The following is a 24,911-nucleotide window of genomic DNA, read 5'->3' on the forward strand; positions in this document are numbered from 1 at the left end:
TCCAGGCTATCTTACTCATTTTTATAGGCCAATTATTAGAAAAGTTTTAATTAAGTTACTTTTACTTGAAACTCTTGATGGTGCTGTGTAACCTATAAGATAAAATCAGAATGCCTTACCAAGTTGGTCCTTGCCATCCTTTCCATCCTCTTTTTGGTTGCTTCTTTTTATATATCTTTAGTACAGAAAAAATAGCTTTCAGCTGTGAATAATAATGCTTATCTCTTTAATATTATTCCATCAAGATCATTCTTCAAAGGTGTGTCAGTACCTTTAGCTCTTTATAGATGTGCCAAAATGCACTGTTGATAATCAGATTGAGTAAAGAACTTGCCCTGTATTCTAGAAAGTTACCTAGTTTGGATGAAAATAGTGTCCCATGAAGCCCTAGCAAGACAGTATATGTATTTGCTGAATTGTGCAAGGCAGTTCAGAAGTATTAGAGGAGGGTTAGAAGAAAAATAGATCTAAGAGATCTCTCTGTAGAATGGTGATTTGTGTAAGGTATGCAAACCTCCTGGGCCTTGACTAAGTAGATTTGGCATATGTTTTTAGGGAAGTGAGGTAATAGGTATATATTAGCATGAATATAGGGGTAGAAATATAAATTATTAGCATTTTAAAAAAATGGAATGTTAGGGATGAAAAGTATGTGTTGGCATAGTAGAAAAGTTTGAGAAGTAACAGTGCTTAGTAGAACTTTTGCTTTTTATTGGGAGAGAATAGTATATTATCTTACTTAGTACTGTGCCAGTATGGTTTGTTCTTAAGTACTTGGTAGGTGGGACCTTTCCAAAGGCTATTGGGATGGAATTCTAAAGAATTTTTTGAGATGTAGATGTAGATGACACATCAGTTGGTCTTCGTAACAGTTTAAGTAGTGATTATCTCACAATTGCTTATAAGAGAAATAAGCTTATGATTTATCCAGGCTCACCAGGTATGACTTGCCCAGGATTAGAAGCCAGACAGAACATAAATTTAAAAATCAGTGAGATTTCCCAGAAGAGTGGGGAATTACTAAATAATAATCAGAAGAAATTATTAGAGGTAGGTATAAGGTAGGTATAGTGATCTTTGGCTTTTGTAGCAAGTTCTGTAAGGTGATACGGCTTCATCCTAGAGAGAATTAAACAGTAGGAACTCAAAGTTTGATGATGATAACAACTAACTTTTCTTGAGTGCTGACTCAGTCAAGTATTGAGGTAAATACAGGTTTAATTTCTTTCTATAGAAGGCATAGCAGTTTTAAGCACAGTACATTCTTTTAGGAAGCAAGCACGGGTAATCTTTGAAAGCAGGTTATAAAGTTAATCTGAAATGCTACATAGTCGTCCTATGGAATTGAGAACACTGTAGAAGTGACAGCACTCAATGTTAAATTTATAATGGTCAGTTTGAGAAACTACATTAAAGCCTGCTACTTTGTTTATAGTATGGTGCCATATAGAGTTTGGGGACCTGTCAAGATGGTAATGAATGGAGCTCTTTTCATGCTCCCAGTCTGCATCTCTCCCCTCATTTTCCCCTTTAGGTGGTAAATTCACTCCAGCAGCAACCTCAGGCTGCATCTCCTTCAGTGCCAGAGCCCCATTCTTTGACTCCAGTGGCTCAGGCAGATCCTGTTGTGAGAAGACAGCGAGTCCAGGACCTTATGGCGCAAATGCAGGGGCCCTATAATTTCATACAGGTAGGTGCAGTTGAGTCAAACACTAACTGAAAGTTTAAGTGTTTACATTATTTAATCTAATTCCATTATATCCTGACTTGCAGGATTCAATGCTGGATTTTGAAAACCAGACACTTGATCCTGCCATTGTATCTGCACAGCCTATGAATCCGACACAAAACATGGACATGCCCCAGCTGGTTTGCCCTCCGGGTTAGTAATGGTGTATTCTTTTGTGAGAAATACAGGGCCAGTGCTCTCAGGTTTTGTAAAGTATGTGAAAATTAATTATTTCCTTTTAATGTTTGCTTAACTTTTGGATCTTGGGTCTTTTAATTTGGTAGGAAATACTGTTTTTTCCCTATAATATGAATAACTGTCGTTACGTTGCTTTTTTTCAACCTTTTATTATCGTATATAAACTTAAGTATGTGCAAATGTAGTTTGATGAGTTTCACAGACTGAACACACCAGCACCCAGAAATGGGACATACCTGTACCTCAGAAGCCTATTTGTGTCCCTTTTCAGTTACTAGTTTACCCTCTCTTTTGGCTCTGTGGACCATTTCCTGATTTGTAACATTACAGACCAGTTTTGCTTATTACTGTAATTTATATAAATTAAATTGTGCTTGGCTTTTTAAATTTCAAAATTAAGCATAAAAATAATAGAGGTGTCTTTCTTTGAAGGGTGTTTGCAGCTTTTTAGGAGAATTTCTGAACATTTTATTACCTAAATAAAAATGAGATGCAACAGTGAGGTGGTTAAGGGGCTGCTTAAGAGGAAAGGGGAAGATTGGCCTAAAGACAGTTGAAGTTTCTGGGTGCCTGGGTGGCTCAGTTGGTTAAGCGACAGCCTTTGGCTCAGGTCATGATCCTGGAGTCCTGTGATTGAGTCCCGCATCGGGCTCCCTGCTTAGCAGGGAGTCTGCTTCTCCCTCTAACCCTCTCCCTTCTCATGCTCTCTCTCACTCTCTCTCAAGTGAATAAATTAAAAAAAAAAAAAATCTTAAAAAACAAAAAAGACAGTTTAAGTTTCAGACTTGTATTACTAGTCTTACACCATTACTAGAAATAGCACTAAAGAGGACTGGCATCTTGTATGTGGTTAAGTGGTCTATTTTTCTCCAGGACCGTCAGTCATTTTGAGTCTTGGTGTTTTTCCCAAAACATGTCATTATTAAGGGTACAAAAGTGGGACTATATAAAATAACATACTTGGGGCGCCTGGGTGGCTCAGTCGGTTAAGCGTATGCCTTCGGCTCAGGTCGTGATCCCTAGGGTCCTGGGATTGAGCCCTGTGTTAGGCTTTTTGCTCAAGGGGCGAGTCTCATTCTCTCTCTCCCTCTGCTGCTGCTCTGCCTGCTTTTATCTCGCTGTCAAATAATAAATGGATAGGATCTTAAATAAATAAAATAACATATTTAATATCATGTAAATCTTCAGTCACAAAAGGAATTGCTGAGGAAAGCGTGTTTAATGACACTGTTAGTTTGTTAGTTACAATTTCTCCAACATAAAGGAAGCTCATATCTAATATTTCTACCAAGAGTTAGAAAATAAATTATGGTTAGGCCTATGGAAAAGAAACAGTTATTAGTGTTCGTTTTCCAAGTTCTACCAGAGAAAGACAACACATAGTTTTTACAACTGAAAAGTTGTGGCAGAATCAACATATACAGCATTGATAGAACCTGTAAGCCATTTAGATACTCAGTTAATGTGGAGTTCATTAGCCTCTCTTCGCAAAATGGTTGATTTCTAAAGGACTAACCACAGATCCAAATTTTTGATTCTTTAACCATGGTTGGGGAAGTGAGTAGAAGACTTGTGGGAGTTGACAGTTTGCACACTGAATTGAATATAGGCTTTTTAAAAGCATATTCTTATTTTTTCCTGTGGAAGCATTATGACTAGAAGGAAACCAGAAAAGCTCACTTAAAAGCTAAAATCCTAACGATACTTTTCCAGTTTATTTTCATGATCACTAAAGTGTTTTTAGGATTTGGCTATAGAAGTTTTCTCTGAAGAAATTTGATTTTTGGATTAACAGTGGATTTTTTGGGGTCAATTTTACAGTTCATTCTGAATCTAGACTTGCTCAGCCTAATCAAGTTCCGGTACAACCAGAAGCTACACAGGTAAGAGTGACAGAAATACTGCTGTAGGTTTGTTTTTAATCAGTTCTTGGGTCTCTTTAATGGCTCATGAAAGTGAGGTATGAATTTTACCATTGTCCAAGTCTGTTGTGGGTAGCTGTCAGCCTTTATTTCCATGTTATATCTACTTTTGTTTTAATAACCTAAAAAACATTGTTTTTGTTAAGTCTCATGTTTATAATAATTTTTAAATTTTGAACTGAGTAGAATTTGAGAAGACATGTTTAAATGTCAAAATTCTAAAATTCAGTGTCGATATTGCCATTTAGAAGCATTTGTTGGGGACTTCATAAGTGGACTTGGGTGTATTTAACTTTCAGTTTTAATATTAGATGTAGTTTTTGCAGTTGTTAAGTTTTATAGTCTCTTTAACAGGTATATCTGTTTCTTAGCCCTGTCTGTGTTAGAGTTTATAACAGAAAGCAGCTTTGATTGCTTTGTTTCTGTGTAGGTTCCTTTGGTTTCATCCACAAGTGAGGGATATACAGCATCTCAACCCTTGTACCAGCCTTCTCACGCTACAGAGCAGCGACCACAAAAGGAACCAATTGACCAGATTCAGGCAAGTTTCTGTTACTAGATGACATAAACTTGATGAGGCACTTACTCATGAATTGGGCAGAGGTAAATTACTATTAATATTGTTATTCTTTTTGGACCTAATGCAAGCAATACAGTATTTTGCTTTTATGAAATAGTTGGATTTCTTAACATACTAAGTCTTGGATAGTAGACTTGGCTAAATATAGTTTATCACTAAAGTGCATCTATTCATTTTGTGTTTAGGCAACAATCTCCTTAAATACAGACCAGACTACAGCATCATCTTCCCTTCCGGCTGCTTCTCAGCCTCAGGTGTTCCAGGCTGGGACAAGCAAACCATTACATAGCAGTGGAATCAATGTAAATGCAGCTCCATTCCAATCCATGCAAACGGTGAGTAATTAATTGAACTGATATTAAATGCCTAGTGTGTAGTATGATCATGCCAGAGTCTCAACAAAAAAGTCTTCATTTAGCTTTGTATTTGAGTTTGCATCTCTCCAAACTGTAGAGTATATTTAATTGAACATAAACTCTAATTTTTTCCTGATCCCAGAGATAATATTTGAGTTTTAGGAATTGTGTGCTCACATCTTTATTTTTTATAGTTTCATCCTTTTTCGTTTGATTAATAAAAGTAAATGTGCAGAAAAGTAGACTACTATGATATTTATATATAAATCATTACCTAGATTTAACAGTTGTCTACTTTTTTCCATATTTGCTTAATCTTTTATTTTATGGACATTTCTCATAGTAAATTTCACATATTATAGTTCATTGTGGTTTTTCAGTAAGCATCTCTAAACTGTGGGGTTTCTAGAAAATGATGAAAATACCATAATTAATGGGATACAGCTAAATTGGTGCTCATGGGAAAGTTCAGAATTAAATATTAAAGTAGTAACTTGCTGAAAATGTCAATAAAAATAAAAAATGATTAAGGATTCAACTCAGAGTTAAAGTTCATAGAATTAAGTTCTGTAAGTGACATTGTATCAGTGGTTTGCATCTTTAAAAAGCTTTCTCATTTATAATTGCATTTCCAAGCTGCTGATTTTTGTGTCTTTTTAGATTCTGATCCCCTCTTATGCTCTCCTTTAAGTGCTGTGTGGTGTGTATGTCTGTATATTAAAAAAAAAAATATATATATATATATATATACTGTATATATAGAGAGTGAGTGTGTGTATGTGTTTGGAACTGTAATGCGTTTACAGTTGAGGTAAAACCAGCATTGAGGTCTGCCTTATTAAAAATAGGGAAATTATTAGCGTAAAGGGATGATGTAATCATTTACTTTATTTACTTACAGGTGTTCAATATGAATGCCCCGGTTCCTCCTGTTAATGAACCAGAAACTTTGAAACAGCAAAATCAGTACCAGGCCAGTTACAACCAGAGCTTTTCTAGTCAGCCTCACCAAGTAGAACAAACAGACCTTCAACAAGAACAGCTTCAAACAGGTAGGAAAACCAGTGTCACTTCCTTGGCTTCTTGCCCTCCAACACAGTTAACTGACGGTGGTAGGAGAGTTTAGATTTTTAGAGTGTCGGGGTCCAAGAGTTTTTGTTTTAGTAGTAGACCTTACAGATTTTTCATTACAGAACCTGAATTCAATTGAGTTCATATTTATTTTATGTGCCTGCACTTTTTTTGGAGGCCTTACACCAGTTTTCTTTTGATCAGTAAGCGCTCATAATATCCCTTTTTCGTTCTATGATTTTAGTGGAATTAAGCTTGTTACTTAAATTATGATCAACTTTGATTGCTAATTAATTGAAGCCAAATAGCGTGATACCTGGTAGGTAGTAAGTCAGTTAGTTATACAGTTAAGAAGCAGTAAGGAGTTGGCTTGGTTGTCAGTATGCTAGTTAGAATAAAGCAGGCAAAAATCCCATGGTAGCTGTCTTTGGTAGACTAGGTTGAAACAAAGTCTTTTGTTGGCAAGTAAGGTCATTCATAAGTTGGCTGGTTACCACATCCATTGTAGTAATGTAGCTGGAGGTATTGTAGATTTCTTAACTTTGTAAGGCATGAAATAACTGCTTTAGGTCTTTGGTTATTTAGATCCCAGGTTGTTTAATTGGAATCCCATAGCAAACTAACAGACCTTTCTAAAATCGTAGGAGTTAATAGCTTAATTTTATCAGACTGATTTAAATAACTATGAGATATTTTAATTGTCTAAATTCTTGATAGACCTGGATCAACATTATGGATTTTTCAGTACTAAATTCTTACATGTATTTCCTATAATTTTAAGCACCAGTAATTAGTAAGGAGTTTGAATCAGCTATAATCTAATATTTATCCATTACGCGATTTGTGTTTAGCTGTTGAGGGATAAAACTGGCTTTCATACCCTCATGCTCCTTTAATTATTGCCATGTACTCATAAGCATGTCAGCACAATGTCTAAAGGCCCCAAATACACCTGCTCCACAGCAAATTGTACTGTTTAGTCAGGAACAACATGAAAAAGGGATAAGGCAAGAATCTGGCTATTTATGGACTTGAAGTTTATGATACACAAACACTTTAATAGAAATTCTATTTTTTAAAAAGAATTCTGGTATTTAAAATTTTTTTTTTTTTAATTTTATTTTTATCTATTTTTGCGAGAGAGAGAACGAAGATATGAGCCTGGGGGGAGGCACAAAGGGAGAAGCAGACTCCCCACTGAGCAGGCACCTGATGCAGATCTTGATCCCAGAACCCTGGGATCATGACCTGAGCCAAAGGCACAGATGCTTAAAACAACTGAACCACCCAGGTGCCCTGATTTCTGGTTTTTTTAAATAAAGATTACACTTTAATTGTACCACTAAGAGTTTTCTTGCAGTGAGATTTGACCAAGACTAATAAAATTCTTACTGATAAAAAGTTGAGTTGAAAATTCACTTTTGACCACTCTTCTACGTGCATGTGAATGAATCTCTTCAGATAGAAAATGTTATCTGTAATCAAGATAGTTGCCTGTAATTTTAAATTTGGGGAATGTAGTGAAAGGCAGTCTATAGAAAGATCACACTGTAGATAGTATAATTGGTTCATTAATTACATAGTTCAAAAAGGAGCCACCACTCCTTCTCCTCCTAGGCATACTTGGGCTTACTCACTCCAGATATCATTCTGAGAACTGATAAATGTGTTTGGGGTTTCTTCAGGATATAAAATACATCAGGTGAAGTTTTTCAGGAGTCTCACCACCTGTTCTCTCTGCCTAAACATGGGAAGTTTTGGGCTGGCAAGAGGCGCTGATTGTTTTTGTTCCTGGGGTATAGGCCTTCCTTTAGTCTCTACCTTCCTCACCTTCCAAAGGTAGTGTTTGCGTCCTGTTTTGTCTCCTCTGTGAATTATAAACATTGGGGTAGTATCAGAAAGTTACCTCAGGATTTAGTTTTTTTTTGTTTTTGTTTTTGTTTTTTAAAGATTTTATTTATTTATTTGACAGAGAGAGATTACAAGTAGGCAGAGAGGCAGGCAGAGAGAGAGAGAGGAGGAAGCAGGCTCCCCGCTGAGCAGAGAGCCCGATGCGGGACTCGATCCCAGGACCCTGAGATCATGACCTGAGCCAAAGGCAGCGGCTTAACCCACTGAGCCACCCAGGCGCCCCAGGATTTAGTTTTTGAAGATTTCTAGATTCTAGACTTCTCTCCATTGTGGAAGGAAGAAGGGGTGTGCAAGGTTAGCATAAACCTTTTAGAATCTTCTCTTCACCTCATCAGGTTGAGTGCCACTGTGAGTAGTATTTAACTGTCTTCTAAATTGGTTGTACTCAAAAGGACTTGAAGTGCAATCAGGCATTAAGGGGGCTATAAGCTGAAGGCCTCTGCTGATTTATCTTTTTAATTGACTGGAAATTCCACCATATGGTTGCCTAGGTGTGGGAGAGCATGGTTTTGTATGTTTCATTAAGTAGCAAGGGCAATTTAAAAGGATATGAGGGGCGCCTGGGTGGCTCAGTGGGTTAAAGCCTCTGCCTTCGGCTCGGGTCGTGATCCCAGGGTCCTGGGATCCAGCCCCTCGTTGGGCTTTCTGCTCAGCAGGGAGCCTGCTTCCTCCTCTCTCTCTCTGCCTGCCTCTCTGCCTACTTGTGATCTCTGTCTGTCAACTAACTAACTAAATAAATAAATAAATAAATAAATAAAATCTTTAAAAGGATATGAAAACTTTTACCACAAAGGAACTTTTTAGTGAAAAGAAATAAATGATATAAAATTTAAGTTGTACTGTTCCAGTATGTAAGATCTTTTGAGTTATTGTGGGTCTCTTGTGCTAATAGACAGGTGCCTCTTAGAAGATATTTAATAATACAGGTTTTGTTTCATTTGGAAGGATAGAATTTTGTGCTCTCACACATTTGTGTGCTTCTAAAGGTTTGTAATTATTGTTAGAGAATTATATTCTCTTTAGTTAATTAATATATGGGTAGGAGGAAAATAGGGATTTAATAACTAATGGATAGTGATCACTATTGTTAATATGAAAATTTAAAGACAAGTTGAAGAGGAAGTACAAGGCACCTCTTAAACCAGAAACTGAGAGAACAGGTTGTAATGAGCTATGTGTATGTGGGGTATGAGTGTGTATACATTTTTTCTTTTTATTATAGTGGTTGGCACCTACCATGGTTCCCAGGACCAGCCCCATCAAGTGACTGGTAACCACCAGCAACCTCCCCAGCAGAACACTGGATTTCCACGTAGCAGTCAGCCGTATTACAACAGTCGTGGTGTGTCTCGTGGTGGTTCCCGTGGTGCTAGAGGCTTGATGAATGGATATAGGGGCCCTGCCAATGGATTCAGAGGTACCAAAAAAAGCAGCAGCAAATTTATGTTCTTTTTTTATTTATAAAATACATAGAAATATGTTGTATGGTTTTGGGGAAAGATATGTATCTGCATTAGTCTCTTATGTACAACTTAAACGTTTTTAGTATGTTACAGGCCATTTATTTATTTATTTAATTTACTTATTAAAGATTTTATTTATTTGACAGAGATACAGCGAGAGGGAACACAAACAGGGGGAGCAGGAGAGGGAGAAGCAGGCTTCCCGCTGAGTGGGGAGTCCGAGATGGGGCTTGGTCCCAGGACCCTGGGATCATGACTGGAGCTGAAGGCAGACGCTTAATGACTGAGCCACCCAGGCGCCCAGCAATTATTTATTTTTTACAAAAGATTTTATTTGAGAGAGCGAGAGAGAGCACAAGCCAGGGGAGGGGCAGCAGGTGAGGGAAAACAGATTCCCTGCTGAGCACGAGCCTGATGTGGAGCTCTATTCCAGGACCCCAGATCATGACCTCAGCTGAAGGCAGGTCCTTAACCAACTTAGCCTTCTCAGGCGGTCCTGCTTTAGGCATTTAAACCGACAAAATTAGGAATGAATTTTTTTAGGTGTCAAATCCCTGACTTCTCTGTCTTCTAGGTGATACTTGTTTCCATTAATTATCAGACTTTATGGAGATTTTTTTGTGTGGGGGTGTGTGTGCATGAATGGGTAAAAGTGTTGTCTTCCAAGTAAGTTAATACTCAGAAATTCAGGAACAGATGGGATCAGGATAGGAAATTAGAAATTAGTTTAAATAATTAGCATGTCTTACAATTTTTCAGTTCTTTTTTTGGTCAGTAGTAGGAAATAAAAATTCCTTGTGTAGATAAGAAAATTATTTTCTTGTCCTAAATTTTAGGAGGATATGATGGTTACCGCCCTTCATTCTCTAACACTCCAAACAGTGGTTATACACAGTCTCAGTTCAGTGCTCCCCGGGACTACTCTGGCTATCAGCGGGTAGGTAGAAGTTGCTTTAAAATACAAAGCTGACCTAAATACACCAATGAAATCGACTGATGCGGCTGTTTGTACTTTAGTAACTAAGTAATTTGGGGCTAATTTTGTAATTTTGTACAAGATACTTCATTATGGAAAATGATAACTTTTTCTTAAGCACTCAACATAGGTGCTCATTTAATAGAGTCTTGAAAACAATGATTTTCGTTCACTGTTTGTGGGGTTGCAAATTAGTGCAGCTACTGTGAAAAACAGTGTAGGGATTCCTCAAAAAATTAAAAATAGAATTACCATATGACCCAGTAATTCCACTACTGGGTATCTACCCAAAGAAAATGAAAACACTAATTGAAAAAGATACATGCACTCTTGTGTTTATTGCAGCATTATTTATAACCCCAAGTAACCATCACTAGATGAATGGATAAAGATGATGTGGTATATATAATAAAATATTAGCCACAGAAAAAAAAGAGAGAAAAGGAAATACTGCCATTTGGCAGGAAGTGTATGGACCTCTAGAGAGTGTGAAGCTAAGAGAAATAAGTCAGAGAAAAAAATACACGACACGATCTTACTCATATGTGGAATTTAAGAAACTAAACAGAGGTGGACAAAAAAAACACTTTTAAATGGAGAATAAACTTGGTAGTTGCCAGAGGGGCGGGGGTGGGTGGGGAATGGGTGAAATGGATAAAGGAGATTAAGAGCAGACTTACCTTGAGCACTAAGAAATGTATAAAATATTTGAATTACCCTTTTGTACACCTGAAACTAATATAATACTATATGTTAATTATGTATGAATAAAAATAAGTTTGTGTAGGAGAAAAAAATGATTTTTAAGAGTAGAGACATTGAATGTTGAGAATAACAAGTACAATTACAGAATAACTTCTCTAGCTATATTATATTGAAATGCGCAAAAAATATAAGGAAGAATTTTGTGATCTGTGTCAATAAGAATAGATAGATGATGAGTAAGCATTAAAAATTTACATTTCCTTCATTACTAACTAGCTTGTCTTTTAGGATGGATATCAGCAGAATTTCAAGCGAGGCTCTGGGCAGAGTGGACCACGGGGAGCCCCACGAGGTAATATTTTGTGGTGGTGATCCTAGCTCCTAAGTGGAGCTTCTGTTCTGGCCTTGGAAGAGCTGTTCCATAGTCTGCATGTAGGTTACATGTTAGGAATACATTTATCATTACCAGACTTGTTGCTAGGGATTAAATGAAATGCTCTGTTTCTAAAACTTCTCTTGAACCCAAATTTAATTTTTTGAATGACTTTCCCTGTTACTATATAAATTGTCTTGAAAACTAAAACATTTCTCCTCCTCAGAAAAAGTGTTTTTCCAACTGCAAATTATTTTTCAGGTCCTAAAACCTGCTAAATGTTTTTAGGAAGTACTTACTGAAACATTTTTGTAAGACATTTTTGGAATGAGATTGAACATTTATATAAATTTATTATTCCTCTTTCATTTTTGAACATGCATATTATATTTTAGGGTCAGAAGTTCTTTAATGGCCAGATAAGCCATAGTTACATTTAGAGAACCATTTAGAAGTGATAGAACCTAGTTGAAACTTCAATGCCTTTGGATCACTAATAGCGATACAAGTGTCGGATTATTTCTGACTTCTAAATAAAACATCCAAAATCCTAACTAATTTATTGAACTATCTTTAAAAATTACAGGTTTAATGAGTTTCTGATTTTGTCTATTACCAGAGGAAAACTGCTTCCTATTTGGACAGGAAGTCAACCTGTGTAACAATTAGGTAGCATTTCGTATGATCTGAAGTTCTAAATGGTTCTCTGATTTAAGGGAAGTTAAATTGAATAGGTTTCCTCTAGATATTGGCCATAACATGTATAAAATGTATATTAAGGAGGAATTACAAAGTACTTTGATTTCAATGCTAGTAGAAGCTGGCCAGCAAAAAGGTGCATTTTATTTTTAAATTAATGGATCACTTGGGAATTACTGACTTGAAGTATCAAAGGATATTTGCATGTGAATGTGGGTTATGTTCTTTCTCATCTTGTAGCATATTCTCTGAAAGTTGAGTTGACCGGTAGCTAAAAATCTGTTCTAACAGCATGTAAAAAGTTACTTTATCTGTTACAAGTCATTATACAATTTTGAATGTTATGTAGTTTCTTTTTAACAGTTAGGTAACAAGGTCTGTTTTTCATTCTGGTGCTTTTATTAATTTTGATAGTATGATGTTACTTACTACTGAAATGTAAGCTAGAGTGTACACTAGAATGTAAGCTCCATGAGAGCAGGTACCTTGTCTGTCTTTACTGCTGTATCTATTTCCAACGCCTGATGACAGTGCCTGGCACATAGTAGGCACTCAATAAATACTTGTTGAATGAATGAATGAATGAGTACTGGTGGAATACTCCATTAGATCTACTCTTCTTTTAGCTAGAGAACGTGAGCAAATTTGCGCATGACAACTTCCAGGACAGGTGAACACTGAAGAATTGACTTCTTAAACCTAATAATGTGGTGACAAGCTGCCCACATGCTTCTTGACTTCAGATGAAAATCTGCTTGAAGGCAAAGCAAATAATATTTGAAAGAAAAACCAAATGCCATTTTTGTCTTCTAGGTCGTGGAGGGCCCCCAAGACCCAACAGAGGGATGCCGCAAATGAACACTCAGCAAGTGAATTAATCTGATTCACAGGATTATGTTTAAACGCCAAAAACACACTGGCCAGTGTACCATAATATGTTACCAGAAGAGTTATTATCTATTTGTTCTCCCTTTCAGGAAACTTATTGTAAAGGGACTGTTTTCATCCCATAAAGACAGGACTACAATTGTCAGCTTTATATTACCTGGATATGGAAGGAAACTATTTTTATTCTGCATGTTCTGTCCTAAGCGTCATCTTGAGCCTTGCACATGATACTCAGATTCCTCACCCTTGCTTAGGAGTAAAACATAATACACTTTACAGGGTGATATCTCCATAGTTATTTGAAGTGGCTTGGAAAAAGCAAGATTGACTTTTGACATTGGACAAAATCTATAAATCAGCCCTAGAGTTATTCAGTGGTAACTGACAAAACTAAAATATTTCCCTTCGAGAAGGAGTGGAGTGTGGTTTGGCGGAACAACTGCATTTCACAGCTTTTCCAGTTAAATTGGAGCACTGAACGTTAGATGCATACCAAATTATGCATGGGCCCTTAATATAAAAGGCTGGCTACCAGCTTTGACACAGCACTATTCATCCTATGGCCAAACGACTGTGGTTAAAAACACATGTAAATTGCTTTTTAACAGCTGATACTGTATAAGACAAAGCCAAAATGCAAAATTAGGCTTTGATTGGCACTTTTTGAAAAATATGCAACAAATATGGGATGTAATCTGGATGGCCGCTTCTGTACTTAATGTGAAGTATTTAGATACCTTTTTGAACACTTAACAGTTTCTTCGACAATGACTTTTGTAAGGATTGGTACTATATATCATTCCTTATAATGTACATTGTCTGTCACTAATCCTTGAATCTTGCTGTATTGTCACCTAAATTGGTACAGGTACTGATGAAAATATCTAATGGATAATCATAACACTCTTGGTCACATGTTTTTCCTGCAGCCTGAAGGTTTTCAAAAGAAAAATATCAAATGCCTGCTGCTACCACCCTTTTAAATTGCTATCTTTTGCAAAGCACCAGTATGTGTTTTAGATTGATTTCCCTATTTTAGGGAAATGACAGACAGTAGTTTCAGTTCTGATGGTATAAGCAAAACAAATAAAACATGTTTATAAAAGTTGTATCTTGAAACACTGGTGTTCAACAGCTAGCAGCTTATGTGGTTCACCCCATGCACTGTTAGTGTTTTAAATTTTACGGTTATCTCCAGCAGCTATTTCTGTAGTTGCATTTATCTTTTGTCTAACCCTGATTGAATTACCTTTTTCTCATGGAGGCATTTATATTCAAAATGGTGATTCCTTCACTTAGATGCATAGGGAGAGTCACAAGTTTGATGGAGATGACAGTTTAGTAATTTATGTACTGTTGGAATTTGTGCTAGCAGTTTGAGCACTAGTTCTGTGTGCCTATGAACTTAATGCTGCTTGTCATATCCCACCTTGACTTCATGGAGAATTAATCCCATCTATTCAGCAAAGGCTACTAATATTAAGTGAATGGTATTTTCCGTGCAGAAATGGAATTTTGTTTTATTAGCCTTTAGCTAAGGAATTTTTCCTGTAGGTGCTCAGCTACTAAAGAAAAACAAAAAACAAGACACAAAACTATACTCAAACATTCATTATTAGACAACTGGAGTTTTTGCTGGTTTTGTAACCTACTAAAATGGATAGGCTGTTGAACATTCCACATTCAAAAAGTTTTTTGTAGGGTGGTGGGGAAGGGGGCATATCTTCAATGTTTATTTTAAAATAAAGTAAGTTCTTGACTTTTCTCATGTGTGGTTGTGGTACATCATATTGGAAGGGTTCTGTTTACTTTTGCAAATGAGTATTTCTTTTGCTAGCACCTCCCGTTGTGTGCTTTAAATGACATCTGCCTGGGATGTACCACAACCATATGTTAGCTGTATTTTATGGGCAATAGATAAAATATTCATGGTTTACTGGGTAATCCCTAGATGTGTATGCTTACAATCCTATATATAAAACTAAATTTGCTATCTGTGTAGAAAACAATTTCATGACATTTAAAATTGAAGTAAATAAGTTCTTTATACTAGTGATCTCTATGAATCAGTTTAGAGATGGGATGGGGAGAAATGCGTTCTAGGTTTCAAACTTCTATGCATTAGTGTAGATGTTGTGAATGTGTAAAAGGTGTTAGAAGTTTTATTATTTCTATGTATGTTTTTAAAAGAATCGTTTGTTCTTTTGGAAATTAGAATTTTTTTTTTTGGGGGGGCATTCTATCATCACAGTCTAAATGTTAAGCTTTTGTGTCACATTCAGACTATATTTTTCAAAGGAGTGCCTCATTATGAGGCAGAGAACTTTTTTAAAAAAAGTCCCATTAAGGTCTGAGTCTTGGTACTAAGCATCCTGCATAATATATGAATACTTGTCCTACCTGCAGAAGGCCTTTGTTTGGTCAAATGATTATTTTAGCAGAGTTGCAAGAAAATGACTGTCACATGTGTCACTGTAGCTTCTTGATACAGTAAGACTCCACATTATAAGGTACTTTTTAAATGTACAATATCAGTCATCTCATGTGGATAATGAGACTCCTTTTTTTAAGCTTTAAGTAGAATGTCATTGATGACCTTGGTTAGAGCAGTTTTGTTTCTAGATCCTAATATCCTAAAGAATATGGAAGGGTTTTTGCAATCACTTTATCCTGATATTAAAACAAATATCCTTTAAACATTTTAAATCAGTTAGCTTCTACAGTTCTTTTGTCTCCTATATATGCATTTCTGTTATGGTGGGAAACTTTTCCACTTAAAGGAGGCATGAAAATTTGTGTTTATTCTCAGAAGCCTCAGTAACTGAGGTGCTCTGTGACAACCAGTTCATAAAATGTAGAAGGCAGTTGAGTAGTTTCCTCAGTGTCTTAGGAAATTTGTACTGTTCATTATATTTCCAGTAATATTATCTAATTAGGGGAGTGAGATACAGGGAAGCACTGAGTTCAAACCCTTCTTCATTTCATCTTTAAGTTCCTGAATTCTCATCCTACTTGAGTTCTTATTAAGCACTTTTAAGTTTTACTGACTATAAGTTATTTTCAAAGAATCAGTATTGCCCTTGAGCCTATCCCTTCTGTAGAGTCAGCGGGGAGGGAAACCATCAGGAAAATGAATGTAAATTAGTTAAGGCTTATCTCTATACCTTTTCCCATTCTGGGGTTTATAAAAATACTGGAAAAGACTATTTGTCTTAAATTACATTAGATTAAATATTAAAATCTGATTCTTGACTGTCCTTGAGTGAAGTCTACATTAGTTGTGTATACTATCCAGCGAAGCTCTGAAGTGCTACTTAGAAGAGGAGAAGGAAGAAGCTTAAAAGAAATCTCTCTGGTAGCTTTGCCTTCTAAAGAGACTAGATTACTATACCTTCTTTCAGTGAGGATCTTAATACCTTAATTTAACAGGAGTTGGCAAGGTCTAATCAGCCTCATGCAGAAGAGTGGCTCATTGAGTATAGACAGTGCAAGACCACCTGATCTAGTAAAGGCAATTCTCAGTGTTGTATTTTTATTTATAAATACAAGTTTTCTTTAACTACTGTGTTTATATTCGGAGACACTGTTAAGCCACTGAACGACGGCTTCATTAGGCAAATCTGGATGTCCTTTCTGAGCATCGTGGCAAGCACTAAGTATTCAGTAGTGACAAAAATCACTGTGGTTCCTGCTTTCACTGAACAACCTCATCAAAGATAATGATGTGGTGACACAAAAATGTACCAATGCCATGATGGAGCAACGTGATTGATGACAGGTATAAAGGCCGTGACTCAGATAGGTTATGACCTAGTCAAAATGATCAGGAAAGACTTTGGTGAAAGGGATAATTGAACTAAGACTTGACAGATGAGGAGTAATTAGACAGAAGTGGAGAGAAAAGTAGTGTCCAAAGGTGTCATCTCCAGTGATTGAGAAGGCTGGCTGCCCAGGTGGGAGAAGTGTGGGTGTTAATATATTGTTAGTGGCTGAAGAAACAGGTCAAGGGTACTATAGGGGGCTTTATAGTTAGGTTCCATGTTAAGTTTTGTCTCTTAACAGTTGGAAACTAAAGGGTTTCTAAACTGTGTGTGTATGGGGCCAGGGGTGGGTTAAAGGATGGTCACCTAATAAAATTGCCATTTAAAGAATACACAATGCATTGTTGAGAACAAAATGTATGGTGCTAGATATGTCTTTTGGAATAGCCCATGTGAGAAATTAAAAAGTGGAGGGCGGTAGTGAATGGCTTCTACATGTTTCCTGTCTCACTTGCCACTACTCAGTAATTAGTATTCTTTGCTGGGTAATCCAGTTGTGAGACCTTGATCTCCAGCTAGAATCTTTCCTAGGTGATCTCATCTAATCCCAGGACTTTGAATACAATCACTTTAATTCACTTCTACATACTCCTAGGTCCCAAACTCCCGAAAACTCCGTAATCTCTATTTGAATGTCTTGAGTGTTCCAAATTAATCTCTTAATTAACCTGCATTCATCCATTTGCTTAGGGCAAATACTTAGGCTACCATTGTTTTTTCTTTCATACCCTGTATCTAGTCCTTAAGTAACCTACATGATTCTGCCTTGAAAATGTATCCTGAGTCATCCAGCACTTCTAACCACCCCTACCACTAGCTTAGAGCAGGTAACTACAGTAGCTTTTAAAGCATGGCTGCTGCTACTCTTGCCCTTCTGCAGTGATTTATGCACAGCAGCCAAGAAAGCCTTTTCTGAGGGTAAGTCAGATTTTGTCACTTCCCGGTTCCCCCAACTCCACTGGTTTTCCCATCACACCTAGAATTCTAAAGTTTGGTCCATGTGCATTCATTATTTGGCCTAGTTTCCTACCATCTTATTCTTGATCATTGTAGTCTGGCTATGTTGGCTGCTTTGCTACCTTGCCAATTAGGCAATTCCCATCTAGAAATCTATGTGTTAATCTTCAGCTTGGGAGGCTTTTCATTCAAATATTTTTAATGCTCATTCTAAATTCAGGTGTTTGCTCCAGTGTCCTTGCTTCATAGGCCTTCCATGACCACCACTAAAACATATCCTTTGTCACTATTCACTTGCTGGATACTTTTTTCTTTTTCTTCTTCTTTTTGACACTTTTTTCTTAATAGCACTTAATTATGCAAACTTCATGAGTGATAGGAACATTTTGGTCACCTGATCCCTTGTGTCTGGCATATTGGCATTTTTGTTGAGTGAATGAGAAAATGGTCGATATTGGACTAAATGGGTGGTGGTGATGATTACATTATAATTGTATGTGTCTCGATGTGGGGAAGGAATTTCAGTAAGGAAGGGAAGATCAGTTTGGCTTCAGACATTTTGAATTTGAGGTATCCCAAAAATGTCAAGCAAGCAATTGGGATTTACTTGAAGGTCAACGCTCTGGCCTAAAGACAAGAATGTGTAAGAATATATATGTGGTTCTTGTGCTTGGGCGACTTTCACCTGGGAGCTGGTGGGGTGGGAGGGTGAAGGAAAAAAGGATGTTAAGTAATTTATCAAGAGCAGAGCCCCAGAGCCGGTTTTCAGAAGAGCGCCGTCATTTGATGGCCAGATAAAGGCCTAAAGGGAGCTTACAAAGTACCCACTCTGGTGGATGGAAAGCCTGCTGGATTCTCGACAGGTCTACAGGGTCGTTTCTGCAGGTGGGGAGGGTCAAGTGAAATGAATCGGGTCTGCTGGTCGAGTTTCCTCATTTTGTCACAAAGTGGGAAGTTATTTTAATAAAAATCGTCAAAATCCCGCACAGATCCCTGGAGTCGGTAATCTCATAAAACCAGGCTAATACACAATCATGGTCCACTTATCATGTGCTGCCCCGGACCCATCTGGGAAGCCGGGCTAGTCCCAGCACAGTGGCAGTGGCTAGGCGTGCGGACACCTGTATGCGCATTTTCCCCTTCGAAGCCAAGGTATTTTGAGTCTGACGAGCGGCACGCCAGTCACCCGAGTAGAAACGGAATTTCCCAGCCGCGTTGTCTCTGTGGGCTGCAGCTCCGCCTCCCGGGCCTCTGACGTCATCACACAGAGACCTGGTTGAGAAAGGTCCCTGCATACGCGTGCCGTCGTGCCGTTAGTGCGCTTGCGCACACGCTGATTTCTAGGGCCGGAGCGGGACGAGCTTCGCGGAGCGAGACCAACTCTGAAAGCTCGCAGTCCGGCATCCGCTAGGGGCAGCCCACTGCTCCCTTCTGGCTACTGCAGTAATTCGGTTCCCCCACGTGCTTCCGCTCGGCTGCTGGCTGGGATCCGCTGGGCTCCGGGCGCAGGTAGCCAACACGGGATGTCTTGGGGTGGGTGTTGCGGTCGGTGTCCATGTCTTTCTTGGGCCCAGAGGTGACCGGCTCGAGGATGAAGTCTGTATCCATGCAGATGCCCGGCCCTCGCCTCCTGCCTTCCCGCACGGGCGCTCCTAGATGACAGATTCCTCTTCCCCGATTGGCGGCCACCCTCGGCGTGCTTCTTGAGCGGTCTCGGGGCTCGATCTCCACCTTCTAGGGACCTCTTGCTAGGGGTCGGGGTGAGGGGGTGGATGACAACACTTTCGCTTTCCGCGGAGCTTGCCCACAGTTCCTGGTATAGGCGCTGGGCGTTAAACCGAGTCCAGATCTTCCCACGTTTTAAACTGTTTGTCTCACCTCATTCTTTTATAGTCTTTATTCAGCAGTCACATTCAAGACTTTATTTGCTAATGCCCCTAGAACGGTAACTAGCACACAGATGCTATTTTGTTAGACCAATAGGTGAATGAATGAAGAAAAGTTCTCTTTCTCTTCTCTCAGGGCCCTCTTCATCCATTAAGGCTTCCGTGCAACTCCAGCCGAGAGTAACCTCTGATCCAGCCTCTGATCACTCTGATCAGACCTTCATCAGACCACTGGCTGTACTGTTATTTTTACACCTAATTTTGTCAGTCTTAAGACCGACAAAATTTTACTTGAATATTTTCTCCAAGGAGAATGAAAGCTCCTTGAAGTCAAGCCTTTATCTGGCATTACTTCTGGGGCTCCCCTAGTAACCAGGGCAAAAAGCAGCCCCTAATAATTAGTTATTGATTGGTTAGTGTGTGATCGTTTTGTGACAGCTCAGCGGAGGTGATCCTTGAGCTGGAAAAAGCTTAGGCTTTGGAGTCTCTACTTGAGTTCTTTTATATTTGCTCCTTTCCTCATGAAAAAGGAGCCATTGGTTGTAATATAGTATTGAATATTAAGATAGAACTGCTAAAATCCACATTTGGATTGGAGGTTAGAAGGATCGTTATGGCATAGTTAAGGCAATTGATGAACTTTATGTTTAGAAGCAGCAAGCCCTGGACTTCCTAGGTAACCTGTCATTCTTACTCTTATGTTGCAATAACGTAATTGATATTCCTGATGTTTCCTTAGTGTATTTATTGTGGTAACGATGCAGTATTTTGTTATATGTAATCACAATAATTTTAAGGTCTCTCTGTACAGACTTCAGTATGGTTTTCCCTCCCTCGAGAAGACAATTGGGACACATTTCTTTTTTTTTCTTTTCTTTCTTTCTTTCTTTCTTTTTTTTTTTTTAGATTTTTATTTATTTATTTGACAGAGACACAGTGAGAGAGGGAACACAAGCAGGGGACGTGGGAGAGGGAGAAGCAGGATTCCCGCTGAGCAGGGAGCCCGATGCAGGGCTCGATCCCAGGACCTTGGGGATCATGACCTGAGCTGAAGGCAGCTGCTTAATGCCTGAGCCACCCAGTTGCCCCTGGGACACATTTCATCACAATAATATTCATTGATTTTCTTTCCCTGACTTTATTAGTAATGCATATGAATTAAAAAAAGAAACACCAAATAACAAAAGAACAAAATAAAAACCATCTGCAGTCTCACCATTCAGAAATATTTACATTTTGGTGTTTCCTTCTAGGTCTGTTTTCCCTATGTGCTAGGTAAATGCATTTAAAAAAAGAAGGTATGCTTTGTCTTGCGATGTCTGTCTTCTCTTAAGTATCTACATCCATATCCTTAGATAATTTCTGAAAGTTATTTTGAAAAACTTTTCTTGAAAACTGCCTTATTCTGTAAATATGCCATCATATATTTTAATCATTCTGTTTTTTTGGAGCATTGTTTCTGGTTTTGGAAAAAACCTCCTTGATAGAAGTATGAATTACAGCTTCTCCCAAGCCACAGTTTCCTAATTTTAAAAATGAAACTGACAGGGGCGCCTTGGTGGTTCAGTGGGTTGAAGCCTCTGCCTTCGGCTCCAGTCATGATCCCAGGGTCCTGGGATCGAGCCCCGCATCGGGCTCTCTGCTCCGTGGGGAGCCTGCTTCCTCCTCTCTCTGCCTGCCTCTCTGCTTACTTGTGATTTCTCTCTGTCAAATAAATAAAATCTTAAAAAAAAAAAATGAAACTGACATGTTCATTTACTTGAATATTTTCTCCAAGGAGAATGAAAGCTCCTTGAAGTCAAGCCTTTATCTGGCATTGCTTCTGGGGCTCCCCTAGTAACTAGGGCAAAAAGCAGCACCTAATAATTAGTTATTGATTGGTTAGTGTGTGATCGTTTTGTGACAGCTCACTGGAGGGAGCAATTGGAGAGTTAAGTAAAATGATACTTAGAAATGTGCCTAGCACAGCCCTTGGCCCCACAGGAGGCCAGCAGCTAATGTCATCACCCAGAATCTGGTGTTCATGTACAGCTGTGTTTCCTTTCTCTCTGTTTCAGTGGTAATCGTTCACCATGCATCGAAAGAAAGTAGATAACCGAATCCGGATTCTCATTGAAAATGGAGTCGCTGAACGGCAAAGGTCTTTGTTTGTTGTAGTCGGAGACCGAGGAAAGGATCAGGTAGGACCTGATCAGCACTTCCTGGCTTACTTTGTGTCTTATCCCAGAGTCAACTTGTTACTGGCTGGCTGAGGTTTCAGCACATGGTAACATTAAGGTCCCTTTGACTGGTTTTCTCTGAGTAAGATGCCTAGTGAGAACCTCAGGGGGTACTGAGCATGAGGTTAAGTATGTGTGACTGGGCTTCTAGCCCCTGCCTAAGCACTGCTGGCCTTGGGACCCCGGGTGCTTTCCTGTCCTGGCCCTTGGTTTACTTTCCAGATCTTTCAAGTGAGGTCTTGGGCCTGGCAGTCTCTGAGGCCTCTTTGGGCCCTGAGATTCCGTGACTTTTTCTTTTGGCAGGTGGTCATACTCCATCACATGTTGTCCAAAGCAACGGTGAAGGCTCGGCCTTCGGTGCTGTGGTGTTACAAGAAAGAGCTGGGCTTTAGCAGGTAAGTTTGGCCCTTTGAATGTCCCATACCACTTACAATTCCTGCTCCTTAGTTCAGTGCCAGGCAGTGATTCCCAGATCTAGTTTTTCAGGGATCATTAGGGAGGTGCTACCTCTGAGGACACTTCCAGAGATAGAAAATGATAGCACAATGTCCTTTCTGCGTTCCTGACAGTAAGTTTCGTTTATTTTATTTTATTTTTTTAAAGATTTTATTTATTTATTTGACAGACAGAGATCACAAGTAGTCAGAGAGGCAGGCAGAGAGGGAGGGAGGAAGCAGGCTCCCTGCTGAGCAGGGAACCCAATGCAGGGCGCTATCCCAGGACCTGGGATCATGACCCAAGCTGAAGACAGAGGCTTTAACCCACTGAGCCACCCAGGTGCCCCGCTGACAGTAAGTTTCAAATCCATTTCATGCTCTATAGAGGACCGCATCCCAGTGCCTTGCTTTCTGCCTCTGATTTTTTTTACTTTTCTAAGCTGATCATGCCGCTCTAATGCAGATTCCTTCAGTTGCCTTTTCCCATCTCAAATTTACTCTGCATTTTCAGTCTCTTTTTTGCGTTTTGTTTCTGAGGAGGATGTGCCTCATCCCATGCCCTCTGCAAACCCCTTTATGAACTCTGCGTTTCTTCTCTCACTTCTTTCAGGACCTGCATCCTCTTTCCTCTGCCAGCCACTCCATACCCTTTTGAAATTTGCTCCTTTTTCCTGTAAATGTGCTCAGCTCTCCACTCTCAGGAAAAAAAAAAAATGATGAGCTGCCCAGTTTTATCTCTCGTGCTCTCATTTTTCTCTCACGTTTATTGCTGTGGAATAGAAACCTTGTGCACTTCTAGTCACTCTCTTTTTTAACTGGCTTCCGCTTCGATCATTGTGACCAGATTGTGCTCTGGGAAGTCACTGACAGCCCAACATCTCATGCAGCAGTTTTCTCTCTCTCTCTCCTTCCTCTTTCTCCACTGGTTCACTGTTGTTTTTGATGGTTGGCTCTCCTCTTACTTTTGAAGCTGCAGTAGTCAGGGCATCTGGTTGAAATAGCACACCTCCGCCACAAACACACTTGGGCCCAAAGGGAGTTCCTTGAGGTCTGCACGATACCTACGGGAATGTGATGTCAGCCCTGCCTTAGCTGGTGTAGAGCCAGAGCCTGGATGCTCCCAGTGCTTGCCTGTCTCAGCTCTGCTCGCCGGTCCTGTCCTTTCCCGTTACAGTTCCACCATCTGTGTTCTTTTGTCCCCACGGCTGAAAGAGCTGTTGAGTGTTGAGGTCCAGCAATGTTGGACCTCTGTCTTTCTCCCCAAATTCCTGTGGCAAGATGCCCACCCTTGGCCCTGAGGAGGTGGGGTCAGTCCACCTAGTGGAAATCTGGTAGCTTAGCCTGCAATTCTGTGTCTGGAGGAGTTTGGGGTGCCAAGTCGTGTTCCTTGGCAGATAGCCCACTCTGTGGTCACGTCAGAGGTGCGCTCCTTTCCTGGCCTCAGTGATGCTTTCTCAGACTGCCTACCTGAGCAGTACTTTTTTTCTTGATCTTACCTCCTACTGTTTGCCCAGCTTGCATGTGCGTTTCTGTCCTTGAGTCTCTCCTTTCTCCTTTATTCCCAAATGTGTTTGTCTCTGGTGTTGACTCGGAAATGGAAATCTCCAGCTCAGGCTGCCCTGTGCTGTGGCTACTCCTGGCCTTGGCCCTGCCCTCTCTGTCTGGGATGCCACCGCCGCCTCTCAGGTGTCCCCTTCTGAAACGTTCCCCATTCTTCAGGGCCTGCCTCCTTCTTCAGACTTTCCCCCAAGCCCTGGAGTCACACGTTGGGGTGCCTCTGCCCTCTTGGCTGCCTGCCGTCTTCCAGTGCTGGTCACTCTCCATTCTCCCTCCCCAGGAAGATGCTCATTTGCGCCCTGGTCTTGTTTTATTTCTAGGTGGTAAGTTCATTTAGTTAGGAGGCCTCACCTGCTTATCTTTATTTTCATATTTTCAGATGGTCTGGCATGTTAGTAGTAGGTGCTCAAGTGGTATTTGTTGAGTCGAATGCGTTGTTTAGCAGACTTTGAGCTGCTTTCAATTGTACTTAGTTCCAAAGGCTAACTTTGATTAGTTCCCATCCTTTGGTCTTCAAGAGACTTGATTCTGCTTAAAAGAAACTAGGTTTTGAGTGAATTGTCTTGCTGTTCTAAAAAAATATATAAATGGCGTTCTTTTAAGAGATATGAAAAATACAGACACATCACAAAGTTGAAGATAAAAGCGCTCATAACCTCAGTACATAGCCATTGTTAGCGTTTAGCTGTCTGTCACTGTGGATTGTTGTAAATCACAGTAGGTATTTTGTTGTATATATTCTTTCATAATTGGGCAGGTAAGCATTTTTAATATAGATTGAGAATAAGGCCTGTTCCCTGTCAGCAGAATGTGAAGTTGCGGGGCTTTTTTCACTGCCCTGCAGTTGGTTAATGTCAGACGGGGCAGAATTAGGTGGTTCACAGTGTTCGGGGCAGATTTGCCTTTCCAACTAAACCCTTCCATCTTCACTTGTAAGACTCTCTTCTGTACCACTTGTAGCTCTCCCAGCCCGGTCTTGAGGTGACAGAGCACCAGATAAGCTGATGCTTGTAAGTCATGGGCTAAGGCTTGAGCCCAAAGTGACAGGGACAGTCACCTTGCCCAATGGCCTCTTTCACAGATGAAGAAATATGGGCCCAGAGGGAAGGCCTTTGTTCTAGCTATTCAGTTAGAGAATTGTAGTAACATTTTCATCAGTTAAA

The 24,911-nt window shown here is 39.4% G+C and overlaps 2 protein-coding genes across 3 annotated transcripts in view; both read left to right on the top strand.

The window, feature by feature from the left end:
- The window catches only part of CAPRIN1 (cell cycle associated protein 1), a 38,237-nt gene extending 24,254 nt beyond the window's left edge, over nucleotides 1-13,983 (top strand). The window contains exons 10-19 of one of the 2 annotated variants that reach the window (XM_032360475.1): nucleotides 1,535-1,690; nucleotides 1,774-1,882; nucleotides 3,749-3,810; nucleotides 4,280-4,390; nucleotides 4,615-4,764; nucleotides 5,687-5,837; nucleotides 8,990-9,184; nucleotides 10,067-10,167; nucleotides 11,200-11,263; nucleotides 12,797-13,983. In XM_032360475.1, the coding sequence (XP_032216366.1) occupies nucleotides 1,535-1,690; nucleotides 1,774-1,882; nucleotides 3,749-3,810; nucleotides 4,280-4,390; nucleotides 4,615-4,764; nucleotides 5,687-5,837; nucleotides 8,990-9,184; nucleotides 10,067-10,167; nucleotides 11,200-11,263; nucleotides 12,797-12,861 (1,164 nt within the window). In that variant the 3' untranslated portion in view covers nucleotides 12,862-13,983. The remainder of the gene's footprint in view (nucleotides 1-1,534; nucleotides 1,691-1,773; nucleotides 1,883-3,748; nucleotides 3,811-4,279; nucleotides 4,391-4,614; nucleotides 4,765-5,686; nucleotides 5,838-8,989; nucleotides 9,185-10,066; nucleotides 10,168-11,199; nucleotides 11,264-12,796) is intronic. The other variant, XM_032360476.1, reaches the window with a different exon arrangement.
- A 1,038-nt stretch (nucleotides 13,984-15,021) lies between these two features.
- NAT10 (N-acetyltransferase 10) overlaps nucleotides 15,022-24,911 on the top strand; it is a 42,185-nt gene continuing 32,295 nt past the window's right edge. The window contains exons 1-3 of the mRNA XM_032360474.1: nucleotides 15,022-19,158; nucleotides 21,593-21,715; nucleotides 22,058-22,149. Coding sequence (XP_032216365.1) covers nucleotides 21,608-21,715; nucleotides 22,058-22,149 — 200 coding nt within the window. The 5' untranslated portion in view covers nucleotides 15,022-19,158; nucleotides 21,593-21,607. The remainder of the gene's footprint in view (nucleotides 19,159-21,592; nucleotides 21,716-22,057; nucleotides 22,150-24,911) is intronic.

Source organism: Mustela erminea, chromosome 9, assembly GCF_009829155.1.
Source record: "Mustela erminea isolate mMusErm1 chromosome 9, mMusErm1.Pri, whole genome shotgun sequence".
NCBI classification, from domain to species: domain Eukaryota; kingdom Metazoa; phylum Chordata; class Mammalia; order Carnivora; family Mustelidae; genus Mustela; species Mustela erminea.